This window comes from Sinocyclocheilus grahami, unplaced genomic scaffold (genome assembly GCF_001515645.1).
Source record: "Sinocyclocheilus grahami isolate Dianchi unplaced genomic scaffold, SAMN03320097.WGS_v1.1 scaffold1235.1, whole genome shotgun sequence".
NCBI lineage: Eukaryota > Metazoa > Chordata > Actinopteri > Cypriniformes > Cyprinidae > Sinocyclocheilus > Sinocyclocheilus grahami.
In genome coordinates this window covers 210,835-228,334 of record NW_015506414.1, presented here as the reverse complement: position 1 = coordinate 228,334, position 17,500 = coordinate 210,835, and the positions used below count along the sequence as shown (strand labels likewise).

General features: G+C 39.9%; 1 protein-coding gene across 4 annotated transcripts in view; it reads left to right on the top strand.

Moving 5' to 3' along the window:
• The window catches only part of LOC107568339 (tensin-3), a 36,451-nt gene that overhangs the window by 2,316 nt on the left and 16,635 nt on the right, over positions 1–17,500 (top strand). For 2 of the 4 annotated variants that reach the window (XM_016254300.1, XM_016254298.1), the window contains exons 2-15: positions 5,374–5,523; positions 5,649–5,699; positions 6,842–6,964; positions 7,052–7,116; positions 8,108–8,191; positions 9,000–9,112; positions 9,274–9,334; positions 10,203–10,278; positions 10,737–10,863; positions 10,967–11,032; positions 11,160–11,261; positions 14,730–15,329; positions 16,479–16,688; positions 17,302–17,435. In XM_016254300.1, the coding sequence (XP_016109786.1) occupies positions 5,374–5,523; positions 5,649–5,699; positions 6,842–6,964; positions 7,052–7,116; positions 8,108–8,191; positions 9,000–9,112; positions 9,274–9,334; positions 10,203–10,278; positions 10,737–10,863; positions 10,967–11,032; positions 11,160–11,261; positions 14,730–15,329; positions 16,479–16,688; positions 17,302–17,435 (1,962 nt within the window). Of the gene's footprint in view, positions 1–2,936; positions 3,023–5,373; positions 5,524–5,648; positions 5,700–6,308; positions 6,344–6,841; positions 6,965–7,051; positions 7,117–8,107; positions 8,192–8,999; positions 9,113–9,273; positions 9,335–10,202; positions 10,279–10,736; positions 10,864–10,966; positions 11,033–11,159; positions 11,262–14,729; positions 15,330–16,478; positions 16,689–17,301; positions 17,436–17,500 lie in introns of those variants that run through there. The other 2 variants (XM_016254299.1, XM_016254301.1) reach the window with 2 other exon arrangements.

The following is a 17,500-nucleotide window of genomic DNA, read 5'->3' as shown; positions in this document are numbered from 1 at the left end:
CGCTTGAGAGAAGTAAATTAATATTTACACACAAAACACAGTGGACAATGATCTGGATTGGTTGTCCATTTCCTTGAGCATCAGAGTAATGCTGCTTCTGTAGCTGAAAGAGCAGAGCAAACACGGGTTTGATTCCCGGAGAATGAATGAACTGAACAGTGCTTACCTTCAGTGCAGTGCACACTATTGTTGCAAACTTTGTGGTCAGTAAAATAAAATTATAATAATTATTATTTTATTCATCAAGGATGCATTAAAATGCTCAAAAGTTAAAGTACAGACATTTATAATGTTACAAAATATTTCAGTTTCAAATAAATGCTGTTCTTTTGAACTTTCTATTCATCGGTGAATCCTGAAATTGATCACGGTTTTCACAAAAATATTGTGCAGCACAACTGTTTTCAACATTGATAATAATCAGAAATGTTTCTTGAGCAGCAGATCAGCATATTATACTGATTTCTGAAGATCATGTGACACTGAAGACTGGAGGAATGATGCTGAAAATACAGCTGCGCATCACAGAAATACATTACAGATTAACACATATTCACACAGAAAACAGCTGTTTTACATTCTGATAATATTTCACTGTATTTTTGATCAAATAATTGCAGCCTTGGTAAGCAGAAGAGACTTCTTGTGAAACCATTAAAAACATTTTTGAACGGTTGTGAATAAAGGTGTCTGTCAGACGCAGTGTTTGGGTGTTCAGGTGTGTGTTCAGGTGTGTGTTCAGGTGTCTGTCAGACGCAGTGTTCTGGTGTGTTCTGGTGTGTGTTCTGGTGTGTGTTCAGGTGTGTGTTCAGGTGTGTGTTCAGGTGTCTGTCAGACGCAGTGTTCTGGTGTGTTCAGGTGTGTGTTCTGGTGTCTGTCAGACGCAGTGTTCTGGTGTGTTCTGGTGTGTGTTCAGGTGTGTGTTCTGGTGTGTTCTGGTGTGTTCAGGTGTGTGTGTTCAGGTGTGTGTGTTCAGGTGTGTGTTCAGGTGTCTGTCAGACGCAGTGTTTGGGTGTTCAGGTGTGTGTTCTGGTGTGTTCTGGTGTGTGTTCAGGTGTCTGTCAGACGTAGTGTTTGGGTGTTCTGGTGTGTTCAGGTGTGTGTTCTGGTGTGTTCTGGTGTGTTCAGGTGTGTGTGTTCAGGTGTGTGTTCAGGTGTGTGTTCTGGTGTGTTCTGGTGTGTGTTCAGGTGTGTTCAGGGGTGTGTTCTGGTGTGTGTTCAGGTGTGTTCAGGGGTGTGTTCTGGTGTGTGTTCAGGTGTGTTCAGGGGTGTGTTCTGGTGTGTGTTCAGGTGTGTTCAGGGGTGTGTTCTGGTGTGTGTTCAGGTGTGTTCAGGGGTGTGTTCTGGTGTGTGTTCAGGTGTGTTCAGGGGTGTGTTCTGGTGTGTGTTCAGGTGTGTTCAGGGGTGTGTTCTGGTGTGTGTTCAGGTGTGTTCAGGGGTGTGTTCTGGTGTGTGTTCAGGTGTGTTCAGGGGTGTGTTCTGGTGTGTGTTCAGGTGTGTTCAGGGGTGTGTTCTGGTGTGTGTTCAGGTGTGTTCAGGGGTGTGTTCTGGTGTGTGTTCAGGTGTGTTCAGGGGTGTGTTCTGGTGTGTGTTCAGGTGTGTTCAGGGGTGTGTTCTGGTGTGTGTTCAGGTGTGTGTTCTGGTGTGTGTTCAGCTGTGTGTTCAGGTGTGTGTTCAGGTGTGTGTTCAGCTGTGTGTTCTGGCGTGTGTTCAGGCGTGTGTTCTGGCGTGTGTTCTGGCGTGTGTTCAGGCGTGTGTTCTGGCGTGTGTTCAGGCGTGTGTTCAGGCGTGTGTTCTGGTGTGTGCTCTGGTGTGTGTTCAGGTGTGTGTTCTGGTGTGTGTTCAGGTGTGTGTTCAGCTGTGTGTTCTGGCGTGTGTTCAGGCGTGTGTTCAGGCGTGTGTTCAGGTGTGTGCTCTGGTGTGTGCTCTGGTGTGTGTTCAGGTGTGTGTTCTGGTGTGTGTTCAGGTGTTTTCAGGTGTGTGTTCTGGTGTGTTCAGGTGTGTGTTCTGGTGTGTGTTCAGGTGTGTGTTCAGGTGTGTGAGCTGTCAGTCAGAGTGTCTGGAGCAGGTTGTTGTGTGAGATCTGACCATCTGCTTCTCAGTGTTGTGTTTCTCATGAATATACGTAGATCTCGTCTGATGCGCCGAGGTGTTCGTGGTTGTGAATTCGCTTCACATTGTCCTCTTCATTTGAAGCTACAGTGTAACAGTCAGAGGCAGACAGTAGTGAAGTATTTCTACTCTGCTTTAACAGTACTTTTCAAGAGTCTGTACTTTATCAGAGTGTTTCTCTTTAGAAACTTTAGTAAGATAAACTTAAGATCAACTAAGTGCACTTAACTATGCTATTTTGGGGCACCATGAATATGAACTAAAATGTGGTTTTAACATACTATCTCTGTATTTAAAATGCATTTAGTCACCACTTGTAGTAGTGTACTAGTGTATGAAAGATGGGTTCAAGTGTACTACAAGTGGAAACTAAATATAAATTTTTAGTATATTAAGTACAAAATGAGTGCGTGAAAATAGAGCACTTTAAGAATATTATGGAAGTGCATTTTGTTCACCTGGGACATTTTTAATGTTCTTATGTATTAAAGGTAAAGAAAAAACAACAACTTTAATTTATGAAATGTAGTGTAGTAAAAAGTATGACATAATGCTTTGGAATGTAGTGAAGAAAATGTTTTCCAAAGAAAAACACTCAGATAATGTAGTGATACTTTTTAAAGGTATTTGAATAAAGTAAGAATACTTCACTACTGTCCACCTCTGGTAACAGTAATCTCACTGAAGTAATTTGAGGATGGTTTGATGGAGTTTGTACACGTGTTGGCTGAAGTTCAGAGGTTTGGACACACGTCTGCTGTGTGGGTTTGTTGTCTGATGCAGCTGAAGGCTACAGAAAGCTGATCCAGAGCTTGTTTCTACAGGCCCGGATCTCAGCGCACACGCTCTCTGGCTTCTCATGCCTGCAGGAGCTGGATCTCTTCCTCAGGACGACACACCTTGATCCCAGGTATGTGCGGCCCACGGCGGGCCTGCAGAGACACGTCTGGAGTCACTGGAGAAACCATCCAGCCACCGCTCCTGTGTGCAGATCAATCACTCAACACATCTGTGACACTGGAGCACAAAAGCAGTCATAAGGGCCCATTTTTGGAAATTGAGATGTATGCATCATCTGAAAGTTAAATAAATAATCTTTCCATTGATGTATGGTGTGTTAGGATAGGACAATATTTGAAAATCTGGAATCTGAGGGTGCAAAAAAATTTTATATTGAGAAACTCTCCTTTAAAGTTGTTCAAATGAAGTTCTTAGCAATGCATATTACTAATCAAACATTAAGTTTTGATATATTTACGGTAGGAGATTTACTAAATATCTTCATGGAACATGATCTTTACTTAATATCCTAATGATTTTTGGCATAAAAGAGAAATGTATAATTGTGACCCATACAATGTATTGTTGGCTATTGCTACAAACATACCTGTGCAGAGGTATTTTTACTCTGCTGTAAAAGTACTTTTCATGTGTCTGTACTTTATCAGTGTTTTTTCTTTAGAAACCTGTTACTTCACAACATTCCAGAGCATAATATTGTACTTTTTACTGCACTATGCTTCTTATTAAATATAATGTAATACTTAATTACATTAGAAATCTAGTACTTCTAGTACTAATTCAAAGATTTACTTGAGTACAAGAAAGTGCTACATTTGAAATGTTCTTAAGTATTAAAGGTAAAAAAAAAAACTTTTATTTATGAAATGTAGTGCAGCAACAAGTACATTATGCTTTGGAATGTAGAGAAGTAAAAGTTTTTCAAAGAAAAGTACAGATACTTTTTTAATTGACTTGAGTAAAGTAAAACTACTTCACTACTGTCCACCTCTGCGTGCTACGTATGACTGGTTTTGTGCTCCAGGATCACATTTAGTGCAGATGAATGAATCAGACACAGTCATAGAACATAGTGCTCCATGAACACATGCAGCTCCTGATGACTCAATCAGGTCCTCCTCGGTCTGTATCGTGCTCCTTCTGTTCTCCTGCTTCATACATGCAGCTGCCAAACAGACGGATGATCTTGGGCTTTCAGCTTTTCAGTAACTGCAGCACTTTCTCAGAAGAGGTTGCAGATCAGTGCTGAAGATGTTTTCTTTTAGTGTGACTTTCGGTCAGTTTGCTTTGAAAATGTTGTCCAAGTTTTTGAAGCTCACTGACAGCGTGTTATAGTTTGTGAGACTTTATAATATCAGTGTCGATGGTACATTCAAGCGTTTGACCACACATGTAATCAAAGTGAGCACAGATAATGAGTTTGATAGTATAGAAATATTATGAATATGGAGTTATATTAAATATTTCAGTGAATGCAAAGTCAGAATTAATCATACAGTATACAGTCACATTTGCTGTCAGTGGACTCGTCTTCTGTTGTTTTGAATGATCTGACCAACAGTATATTGAGTTATTGGTATTTAAAGAATATAACTGACAAATGTTTGAGGAGAAGGATACTTTATAAAGGTTTCCATTTGTTAATAGCAACTCATCTGAATGATACTGTAATAGATTAAATCCAGCGGGGTGTCGGATGTCTTAACTTACACTCAGGAATTCGTTTGTTACAATATCATTTTGAAAGGTTAAATGATTCATGAAATTAATCAGTTCCTTTGATTCGGTTGTTTTCTGTGTAAAGGTGTGAAATGGTTCATCATTCGATCTGATTCATCAATACTACCACAGAAGGCTGATTTTCAGATATTCTTAGAAAGAAATTTAAACTAGTGCTGAAGCTCGCTATATGTTAACCCTTGTGAAAAAGAAGTACACTTTAAAAAGAGTAGCCTACTTCTTACAGAAATAATAGACTTTAAAATATTGAATTTTTTGAATTTTCTATTCAAATTTGTATGTCATGTATTTATAAATTAACTTAAATGATTTTAGCAAATGGCTGCAATATAACAAAGAGTGAAAAATTGAAGGGGGTCTGAATACTTTCCGTACCCACTGTATATAGGTCACACTTTATTTCAAGGTCCAGTTATTGCTATTAACAAACCATCAACTATGACTTTTGCTGTAGACTATGATCATGCCTCATAAACAGCCAAAATATTAATAATAGACATGCTAATAAGCAACAGGTTATTAGTGAGAATTGGTGCCTATACTGAAGTGTTACCTATATATATACAACTAATGTGAGAGTATTTGAATTAGTAAGTGCTGTCACCCGTCAGTCTTAGTTCTCATTTAATCATATGCTGCAAAAGCAAAGTGTCATTTTATTTCAAGGATCAGTTGATGGTGTGGTGTTGTTACATTCTGATGACCTTTTGACCCCTGCAGATGGAGGAGGGATATGAACTCGACCTCACCTATGTGACGGAGCGCATTATTGCGGTGTCCTTCCCTCAAGACTGCTTCGAGGAGACTTACCTGCGCAACCTGAGAGACGTCACACGCATGCTCAAGTCCAAACACTCAGACAACTATCTGGTGAGGATCCGTTACGCTTTCACACAGGAGACACACTCTCTGATGAAGTTCTGTCATAACATCATGCATCATGGGCTTCCGGTCTAGAGCTGATGCTGTTTAACTCTTCATCATTCGTTTTCCAGGTGATCAACCTGTCAGAGAGAAAGCAGGAGCTCACTAAGATGAACCATAAGGTAGTGTGCACTGTAAAAAAAAAATCTGTAAAATTTTACCATATCAAAAATATGGTAGCCACATTTGTGATCCTGGAGCACAAAAACAGTCACAAGGGTCAATTTTGTGAAATTGAGATTTATGCATCATCTGAAAGCTGAATAAATAGCTTTCCATTGATGTATGGTTTGTTAGGATCGGACAATATTTGGTTGAGATACAACTATTTGAAAATCTGGAATCTGAGGGTGCAAAAAAATCTAAATATTGAGAAAATCATCTTTAAAGTTGTTCAAATGAAGTTCTTAGCAATTCATATTACTAATCAAACATTAAGTTTTGATGTATTTACGGTAGGAAACTTACTAAATATCTTCATGGAACATGATCTTAACTTAATATCCTAATGATTTCTGGCATAAAAGAGAAATGTATAATTGTGACCCATACAATGTATTGTTGGCTATTGCTACAAATATCCCCCAGCGACTTAACACTGCTTTTGTGCTGCAGGGACACATTTTAGGTTTTACAGATTTAACTTAAATTTACAGTTAAATACCGTACTTTCATCAACTGATACTATGTTAATATAGCAACCTATTGAAGTACTGAAATCTGTTTTGCAGCTTTGTAATACACTGATAACCACCAAATGCAGGAGGTGATGAGAAAGTCACACGATGAACCAAAGCCCATCACAATACTAACATATATATATATACTCAACACCATCATGGTAACACACATGAAACTGAAATAATGCAATAAACATCAACATCAGATGTAACATACAATCCTAATGTACACAACTGATGAGAATAAACCAAGAATAAACATAGTTATTTAAATGAAAAAACATTGAATGTGAAATGTAATGCAGGGAATTCTGGGAATGTCAGCTTATGGTTATTCACAGTAAATGATACGTTCTTTTTCACTTTCAAAAACGGTATACTACCATAAAATTACATGTAATGTCCAATACAGTTTTTCACCGTATATAGTAGGGGAGCTTACCGTTAACCAATAAACAGGTGTTTACTGTAGAACTTTTACAGTCTTTTACCGTTAAAATCACAGTAATTTTTTACAGCCTCATCCAGTCTGGAGCATGATATCGGTGTGTATTTGAACTGTGTTGATGTGCTGGTCCTCTCAGACTCTGGACACGGGATGGCCGGACTTCCACGCTCCTCCTCTGGATAAGATCTGCAGCATCTGTAAGGCCATAGAGGACTGGCTGAACGCTGATCCGCTGCACGTGGTGGTCATTCACTGCAGGGTGAGATCTTATCACCAAACCACATGCTCGGCCAGGGATGAGCTGTGTTGAGTGTCAGTAATGCGTGATCTCTCTCTGATTCACCAGGGAGGGAAGGGCAGGATCGGAGTGGTCATCTCCTGCTTTGTTCATTTCACAGACGTCTCTGCCAGGTAGCTTCGCTCTTCACACGCTCCGACAGATCTCACTCTCAGTCATCAATCCAGTGTCTGTATCTGCGGGATCTTTTCTCTTCACTAACATCAAGCTGATTTTTAGTTCTCCTGTCAGAGGAACCTCAGGTGTAGAGAACCAGCTCACTGTAACTGCTACCTTAAAGAGCTCTTTCTACCTCATTTAATCTTTATTGCTTACCGCCCATTTCTCAATACTTTTGTCACTTTTTCTAAACTCTTCACACATTTCTCCTTGCCAGCTTTCAGTTTGGCACAGCAGTTAATTTCGTTCAAAATGTATCAAAATAGTTCATACTGTTTCAAATAAACCCTTCATAACTTTAGCAAAGATTGTCAACCAACAAACACACTTTTTCACTCATAATGACATTGAAAAAAAACAACAAAAAAGTTAAAATCAGGCAGCATTAGTAACAAGAACAATAACGACACTCTGTACTGTTCAGATTCACTGCAATACATTTTACACACTCTCTGTTTACATTACAGCACAATATTATTCATAAGTTTCCACTTTTGTATGGAAGGTAATGAAACTGAAAGGCGTGTAGGTGTTCAGCTGCATAGTATTTCATGTTTTTTTAGATTTGGAATATATTTAAATACGAGATTACTGTAGAAATGTGGGAAATATCTGTTTTATTCAGTTTTGTATTATGTTATGTAAAGAGTTTGGAAATGTCCAGACTGGCCTGTAAGTACATTGAGTTTTGGTGGTTTTTGTGTCTGAGGCAGAAAATAATGTATGTAATGTGAAAGATGTAGTCGTTGAAGGTATTTTGTGCCAAAGCAAGGATAAATGATCCACAGTTGATCCACACAGCTGATGTTATGAGTTTTGACTGCTCTCATCTTCATCATCTAGTGTTTTAGCATTTCAGACCCAACACACGTCTGGTTAAAGTTGCTGTGGTGTTTGGTGATTGCTGTAATCTGCTGTAATGCTGTGTTCGTATCTTCCTGACAGTGCAGATCAGGCTTTAGATCGCTTCGCCATGAGGAAGTTCTACGATGACAAGGTTTCTGCGTTGATGACGCCGTCTCAGAAGAGGTGATTCACTTCAAACACACACGTCCTGCAGCTCTGCACGCGCTTCTGTGTGATGATCTGATCATCTTTCTTCACTAGGTCTTCTCACGTTATCAGTATTTCTTTGCGTTTACACATATATTGGCCTAAACTGAGTAAAAATATGGAATTTGCTGCAGATGCTGATACTTATATGATGATATTCTGAGGCTCGTATAATGTAAAACAATGAGATCTTTCTAACAGTAGAGCAGATACTGACATAAAATGCTATAAATATCAGCGGTCGCTCTATATCTGCAGTAATGTGTCAGTAAGATGAGAGTGAAATGCTCCAAACATATAATGCAGTGATTGAGAGCTGAAGAAATAAAGGCTCCTCAGAAGATGTGAGATGTTCTGGAGGCTTGTGAAGATCATTCCTCCGCTGAGGAACAGTGAAAGTAAAGCTTCTGGAAACAAACGCTCCTCAAAAGATCCTGAGGATCAGATTTGAGACTCTAAAACATGATTGATGGAGAATCAAGTAAAGCTGAGCTGCTTCAGTGCAGTAAGTGTTCATCTGGAGATATTACTGCAGTTATTCTGACCTTTACTTGATCAAAATCAGTCAAGATTTGACACGAGAAGCATTTGTACAGTTACACTAAAAGAGCTTCGACTGGATAAAACACTCTAAACGATCAACCAGAGACAGAAGACACGAGGAGATTGAGTGCATATATAAGTAAATAGGATTGCAATTGTCTTGATGTAAGAAGGACTGAATACCTGATAAATGAGCACACTTGATAACTCTGTGTCAGATGAAGCTCTGCTGTTTGTTCAGGTACGTGTGGATCCTCAGCAGTCTCCTGAGCGGCTCCATCAAGATGAACACGTCTCCTCTCTTCCTCCACTGCATCATCATTCATGGCATCCCTCACTTCGACCCTGCAGGAGGTCAGTGCTCTTCTGGACTGCATCATGTGCTAGAGTTAGTTCACAACAGAAGAAAGTGCTGCAAAGACGTATTTAACCCTGAAATCCAGTGCTACCACAGCCAGAACTGGAGCCGTTTTAAGAATAACCCGTTCTTTCTCTTGCATCGTGATGTTTTGCAGTGTGTCAGCCGTATCTGAAGGTGTATCAGGGGATGCAGGTGGTCTCTGTCTCAGGAGTCTAGTGAGTTCATTCACTTCTTTGTATATAGAGTATATACATTCTGGTTTGATTTAATATCTCATGCTCAGTGTTCTTTTTATATAATTGATATGCTATTATAGTTTTTGTTAATATTTTGAATTAGAATTTATTTGTCTTTTCCGTTTTCATTTTTATTTTAATTAAAGTTTTAGCAATTTTGTTGTTTTTATTCATTTTATTAATTGATTTTTTGTTCTTTTTTCTGTTTATTTATTCAGATGTCTACATCGTTTTTATTAAGTTTTAGTTTATTTAGTTCTAGTTGTTTTAGTATTTGTCACACAAATGAGAAATGTTGCCTTGGCCACTAGCTGAAATAAGTTTAATTTGTTATTATAAAGCGGAGAGTTCCGGTGCTTGGCTCTGATTGGCTGAGCCGCATTCGAAGCTGTTGTAAATGACGCTACAAAGTAACACACACCTTTGTTTACGTTTGTGTGTCGCTCGGCACCCGCTTTGTAGCAACCACAACTGTTTCTGAGGAGCTACATTGTTTGGTGGAAGAATACTGTGTTTATTAATATCATTACACTTTATTTGCTCTGCTTTATTTTGTGAAACCTTACTACGTATATGGAATAACCGTTTTATAAAAGCAGTAATCCCCATGAAGCCGTGGTTTACAGTGAATTTATAACAGCTAAGGGGGTTTAACTCTGCTTCACGTCGTACCTAACAACACCCCTTAGCTGTTATAAACTCACTGTAAACCACGGCTTCACGAGGCTTATTGATTTATTATAGTTCATTGTTTAATTTGTTTCAGGTAATGTAAATTTTTTAAGTTTTAGTTTCAGTTAATGATAAAAACCCTGGTTTGACTGAGATTTCTGAACATATCTTGCAGTCACGTTGGAGCCGCTCACAGAGACAGGATCTGCATCGCCCTCGAACCTGCACAGCTACTGAAGGGAGATATTCTGGTACAAACAAACCCTGAATAAACACCAAATAAACATTTAGGATACACGTTTGTCAATAACAAGCGTGTAACTGCACCCACAGAAATAATTCATGCACTTCTTCATCATTTAATCGTGCCAGCATCCTGAACAATGACAGCTTAGACTAAAGACTAAACTAAGACTAGACTACATTCTAGAATATAAATCCAGAGTATGAACAGACAGAACAGGTTTGAGTGCTTTGTGTTTATAAATGATGTAGATGCTTGATAAAATAAAGGAGATAAAGAAGAGTGAAAACCACTGAAGAATGAAAGTGAACATAATGGAGGAAAGCGAAAGACATTAGATAGACGTTCAGTGATTTGGTGATCAGAGCAGCACCTCTGCATCCCGTTCATCCGTGCCTTTATCTCAATGAGGAATGCTGTGTTTTTCTCACCACTACATATCTATATTCTGTCTTCTGTCTGCAGGTGAAATGCTTCCATAAGAGCAGCCGGTCTGAGCGAGACGTTATATTCAGAGTTCAGTTTCACACGGGTGCCGTTCAGGCCTACAGCCTCGTGTTTCAGAAAGACGACATGGAGCACGCTAACAAAGGTCAGCCATCTGACCACTACAGACACAACGACCCATTCAGGAGCTCTGAGTTTATTTGGAATGAAAATGTAGTTGTGTTGATATTCTGATGTTTCAATTTCAGATGCCAGATTTCCAGATTATGGGAAAGTGGAGTTGGTGTTCTCTGATGGCCCAGAAAGAATTTCAGGTGGGTTTTTCTGTGTTGTTGTCAGGTAATGCTGAAGTTTCTCCACATGTCGTGTGCTGTTGGCAGTGCTGTACACACACGAGGGCCGGTGGTGTAGCTGTTATCCATCAGTCTGTTGTTCACTCAGGTTCAGAGCGCTGGCACAACGGCCCAGATGTGACCATCGACTACATGAGCACAGATTCACTCTCTAAATGGAACTCCTACCAGAACATCTGCACTGCAGAAGGTAGGAAGATTTTAATGTTTATTTATAAAAGGAAGGACATGTGCTTGAGATTATATGATGCTGATGGAGATCTGGCTACACAGACACGCTCAAATCACCTCAGAGATACTCCAGAGTTTGTTGTTTGTTTATCAGGAACATGTTTTACTGTCATATTGTATATTACACTAACAATAAACAAACAAAAGAACAAATGTTTATTACATGTTTTATATTATAGTATGTCCAGCAACTTAATTAGGTTCAAAAATAGGAGTTGTACTTGGGTATTGTATGTATCCTGTTTTAAATACACACAGTTTTAAGTTCTGGTCCTGAAATCTGCTGTTTAGGAGTTCTGATATAACCGTCTAATTGATTCTACAGTGATTCTTTCTGCAGGTTGCACTATTACACCAGTGGGTGGCAACAAATGACTGTGTGAGTGAGTCGTTGAATCATTTACTCAACTGGTTCATTAAAAATACTGGTTCTTTAGGGAATGAAACAAGTTAGAGAAGTCTTCATCAGTGAGTCATTTAATCATTCAAGTAACCAAATTGGTGTTAGTTTTTAAATTAGTTTCAAACGTGTCCAAATAAGGCTTAGTCACATCTTTTAAACTAGCAACAGCAGTTCATGAATCCGTGGCATAAAAAGAAAAGTAGGGTCTTTGGTGACCTTCGTTGTGCTTCCTTACTTATTTAAATATATCGAACATACTTGTCTGTTGATCTGTAATGTAAAAGCAATATCATATGAGCAACAGTGCATTATAAAAACTCGAGTTCAGCTTACCCATTGAGAAGAAACTGCACAAGTTTGGCATCTTAATTGAAACCCAAACAAAACAAAAAAAACTCAAGCTCACTGAAGACAAGTAAACAGTCAGTGATTAAATAAGAATAAGAAACTACTTACAAGCAATATGACAAAAATATTGGTGATGAAAAAATAAATAAGAAATGCTACATACATTGTATAAAGTAATCAAATGAATAAAAACACTGCAGATTCTGCATAATTTCTTCTTATTAAAGTTACAAAAGTGATTTAGTCAGTGAGAGATCACGCACATGAATGACAGACAGCAGGAATATTAGACTGCTGTCACTTTAAGAGCTACCCGGATCCAATAAACATGTTTTCCTTCTCAGCTGTTTGCTTTCACTTGAAAAGACAGGCATTTTGACATACAAGTGTGTGTATTTAACTGTTCAAGGCCTATAAAGCGGCAAAAATAGCTCCGTTCAATACTCCCACGCTCTATGAGCACCGTCTTCACGAATCTTAGACAGCCAAATGAGTTCTCTTTCGCTGCTGATTGCGTTTCAAGCGGCTTAAAATCACGTTTTTAAATCGCAATGCTTAAAACGCGTGCAAACGATTTGGTCAATAGTCCAAAATCTCTACCGGTTAATTGTGTTTACCGCTATATCACCCACCTCTACCTACTGTACAACCCCACTGTCCTTTTAAAGCATCTAAATGCTTTAACTCGCCTTAAATGATTTGTTGTTTTGCATAGTTGGGCAACATTCAGTCTGTGTCTTTTTCTGTACTCTGGCTTTGCTGTTTTACACACACACACACACACACACTGAAACCACCCCGAGAGTCCATGCATCTTTTTCTGGCTGTGGTGAGGCTTATGGCAGGACTTCATGTGCGCTGCAGAATTCACACCCGTCTCAAACTCACAAACACAGGAATAGTCTGGCCACAATCACAGGTCCCCCACAGCTGTTTTGCATAAAACGTATTCTTGGAAACAAGTTCCAGCTCCTTTAATGACGAGGGGTTGATCAAGCACAAACAGACGCCCCATTCTGAGGAGCATTCCTGCGGCAGACTTCAGGCCCTGTTTTCACATGCACACGCTGAAGCTCACAGAAATTCAACACATCTGCACCATCACTGTCCTGAGCTCTGTGTCTGTCTGTATGCCAGTCCACAGGTTACAGCAAACTGTCAGATAATAGTGGTATAGTGCTCTCTTTTGCAGAGTTTGCCCTGTGTGTGCAAAGATTGCAGGAATAACAATACTAACGATAATACCGTGAATTGATTTTAGTGCTGCTTCCTCGGGCTATCATCGCTAGCTGGTGCAAGTGATTTGAACAAACCACTAGACCTAGTATGAGACTCCAGCATGTAGTTTGTCCCATGTGTGTTGTTGAGCCAGACACACTGAAGGAGGAACCAGAACCACAGGAAGAACCAGACAGGAAGAAACCAACAGAACATCAATTTGGAGCAAAGATGCAATACCAAAAATGCAGTTACACTTTAGTTCACGCACATTGAGTGCACTTTTCATGTGGTGGATGACAGTGAACAGCATGAGTTGCTGCACAATGATCCTTGCTTCAAGGATTGCTTGTTGGTTTGTTTCAAGGATCCTTGTTTGTTGTAATATTATTACATACACTTTGCAAGTATATGATATTTAATATTTCAACTTTGTTTGAGTGTTTGGATGAAATAAGGGCATGGTTGGCTTCTAGTTTTCTGCAGCTCAATGAGTCTAAATCGGAAGTGGTGAGCTTTGGCCATCCAAAGTTAGCCAAAGAGCTTTCTGTACATCTAGTCTCCTTGGCCACTAATGTCAACACTCAAGTAAGAAACCTTGGTGTAATCTTTGACTCTGAGTTGAAGTTTGATAGACAAGTCAAACCTGTGGTTAAAAGTAGCTTCTATCAATTATGAATCATTGACAAATCAAAGGGAATTTTGACTTTTGAGGACATGGAAACCGCGATTCATGCTTTTATTTAATCCAGATTGGATTATTGCAACTCGTTATATTTAGGGTTGTCTAAGAATCTGCTCTCACGGCTGCAGCTAGACTGTTGACTGGCACAAGGTCCAGCATTTCTCCGGTGCTGGCTTCGCTGCACTGGCTCCCTGTTGATTTTAGAGTCCAATATAAAGTTTTGATAATGGTTTTTAAAGGTTTGCATGGCCTTGCTCCGGAGTACATTTCATGTCTGTTACAGCAGCACTGTGTTGCTAGACCTCTAAGATCTTCACAGAGTTTGCTTTTACATGTTCCCAAAACACAGCTGAAAACCAAAGGAGATCGAGCGCTTTCTGTGGCAGCCCCACGTCTTTGGAATAGTCTCCGTTCAAAAAAGTCTCAGTGTGTTGAAAACACACCTTTACTCTGTGGCATACGGTGAACGTGATTTGATAGGGATTGGGTTAAGTCTGTATTTTTGGACATTTATGTTGATCCAGGAACATGTCTTACTTGGCAAAATCACGGCAACCGTGGCATACAGTTGCCCCTAGCTTTTGGGACATTGATGGATACTGATGGATATTGTTGTGTACTGTGTCTGTTTGAGTCATTTTTAAACATGTAAAGCACTTTGGTCAACTGGTGTTGTTTTAAATGTGCTATATAAATAAATGTTGATTGATAGTTTCCCTTATGCAGTGTTGTGTTTGTGATCAGTGAGTCACGTCCATCTCTTCTCTCTCTAGCGACTCCTCTCCAGTCTCCTGCTCTCACGCTGGACCGATGCTCGGTGAGGAGGAACGGCAGCTGGAGCGCCACGCTCTCCTCCAGCCCTGACCACATGCTCTCGGCCAGCAGCGACTCGGGCCTGTCCAGTGCCTCGCTGCGCACCGACGGCTGGCCCAGAACCCCGCAGCCCAGCCAGCAGGAGCGTGTGGAGCTCAAGCGGTTGCTCAGTGGCTTCGGCCTGGACGAGACGAGTCGAGGCTGCACCGCAACGGAGCCGCCGCTCTTGGGCCCGCCACCGAGCCACGATAACGTACCGAAGGAGCGTGAAAGCGACATCCTGGACGACGAAGCGCTGGCCTCACGGCACGACCTGCACAGCGTGGACAGTCTGGGCACGCTCTCCTCGTCCTATCACAAGAGCAGCCAGAACTCGCTGCTGTCTGACGGCTTTGGCGCAGAAGAGCCTCATGTGTTCCAGCATGCTGGATACTCCACGCAGACCTGGGTCCATCAGCAGCAGCTGGTCGCCGCTCAGCAGTACCTGTACCTGCCCGAGGAGGACGCCACAGAGCAGCGCTTCCACAGCCGCATGCAGCAGCTGCTGCCTAAAGCCGCCGGTGAGCAGAACAAACTACTTTACAGTCTTTTTTCAGCTGCTTACACACAAAATCTTTACTTGTCTGCAAAACCATACACTAATTCTCAGACTTTGACTCAGTTTTCAATTTCATAATTGAGAGTCCAAACAGCTGATAAAAACATCACAATAATCCACAGCACTCCAGTCCATCAGTTAACATCTGGAGAAGACAAAAGCTGAAACAAACCAAGCATTAAGACGTTTTTAACTCATTAAATATAAGTCTATAATCCATAATAACGCTTCCTCCAGTGAGTCAGTGTTCTGGTGTGAATCAGGAGAGAAATCTGCACAGATCAAGCAGCGTTTAAACAGCTCTAAACTAATATGTGGCTGGATTACTTTGGATTATTTTGATGTTTTTTGTCAGCTGTTTGTACTCTTATTGAATTAAAATGTTCTATCCCTTTAATATACTGTATTTAATTTAATTTAATTATTCTACATTTTCCCAAACATAAATGTATTTATACGAAGTAAAAAGATACATGATATTAATTATAAAGACCATACTTGATAGATTTTCTTTAATCACAAGCAAAAACGTTACTCTGTGCATCATTTTTTGGCTTTTTACAACTTAATTTTACAATAAACACAAAGTAAATTATATAAAAGTAACTTTCTTCTTTTAAGATAAAACTAAAACATTTTGTTAGTGTTTCATTTAGTTTAATTACTAGAAATACAATCTAACTTGAAAGGCTTTAATGCACTAAAAAATACTAAATATAGCAACTAAACTACCAACACAACTTAAAATATGTTAATATATGTTAAATCAGGTAACAACTCTTTAAGGTAACAGTTGCAGGTTAACACGCTATTTATTGTGATTTGTTTTTTAACATGCATCATATTTTCTGTCTTATACTTAAAGAATTCCCACCAAAATAATAAATAATTTCAGCAGTCAGTAACACTAGTCTTCTGCACATCAACACTCTGATGTGAAGACAAAATACAACTTAAACAAAACTGTTTCTTCTGCTTTTTCTATAGGGAAAGTTATTTGCTTTTATTCAAACTGAACCAGAATCCGGTTTAAAGCAGAATTCATGATTTTCCTTTGGATGAGTATAAAAGATCACTTTACTGAATGAGGCGGTGGTTTCTGGTGTTTCAGTGCAGAGCAGCTGTCTGTCGAGCCCCTCCGTCTCTCAGAGCCAAGACGTGGAGAAGAAACACGACGAGGAGTTCAGCTCTCTGACGCTGGACATCGATAACTCCATCCATCAGCTCAACCAGCTCATCCTGGACCTGGATCCCACCTTCGTGCCGGTTTCCACCAAACCCAGCTGCTTCAGCGGAGCAAACACACAGACTCGTCAGACGGGTGAGATCCCTTCTGCTGTGGAGTAATACACCTAAAGCCTGAGAAAAGTGCTAATTCACCCAATCTGGATCATTCTGTCATCATTTACTCCTCCTCATTTTGTTCAAACCCTTATGACTGTAAAAGGGAGATTTGGTTATTATTTGTTACAGTGTATTTATGGATTAAGTACTGAGTGATAACTGTGTGTATTTGTACACGCATATATGTGACCCTGGACCACAAAACCAGTCATGAGGGTCAATTTATTGAAATTCTGAAACCTTTACCTTTAGATTTAAACCTTTAAAATCTCAAATGTAAAACTGAGATTTACACATCTTACAGGAGTAAGTGTAGAAATATTTATTTCACTTTTGGTGTGGACAGACCCTCACAATTGCCAAAAATATGACTTTTGAATTTTTTATTAAAAAATAAATAAGCAAGCCTAGCCCAGGTGAAAAAAAGTAACGCTAAAGTTAGGTAATGCGTTCAATAAAAAGTAACTAAGTAACAAGTGTGTGTGTGTGTGTGTGTGTGTGTGTGTGTGCGCGTGCATCTGTGCGTGTGCATGTGTGTGTGTGTGTGTGTGCGTGTGTGTGTGTGTGTGCGTGTGTTCATATCTCATCAGAGCACAGATTTATTATGAGCCCAAAGTCGAGTGACATGACGGAGCTCACTGGAGCACGAGGACAGACAGCCTGGACACTGAACCTGAACACAGCAGACACACACACATTGAACGCTGCTGCACCGCACACACAGGTGACACACACACACACACACACACACACACGCACACACACACACGCACACTCCCCGCTGCTACC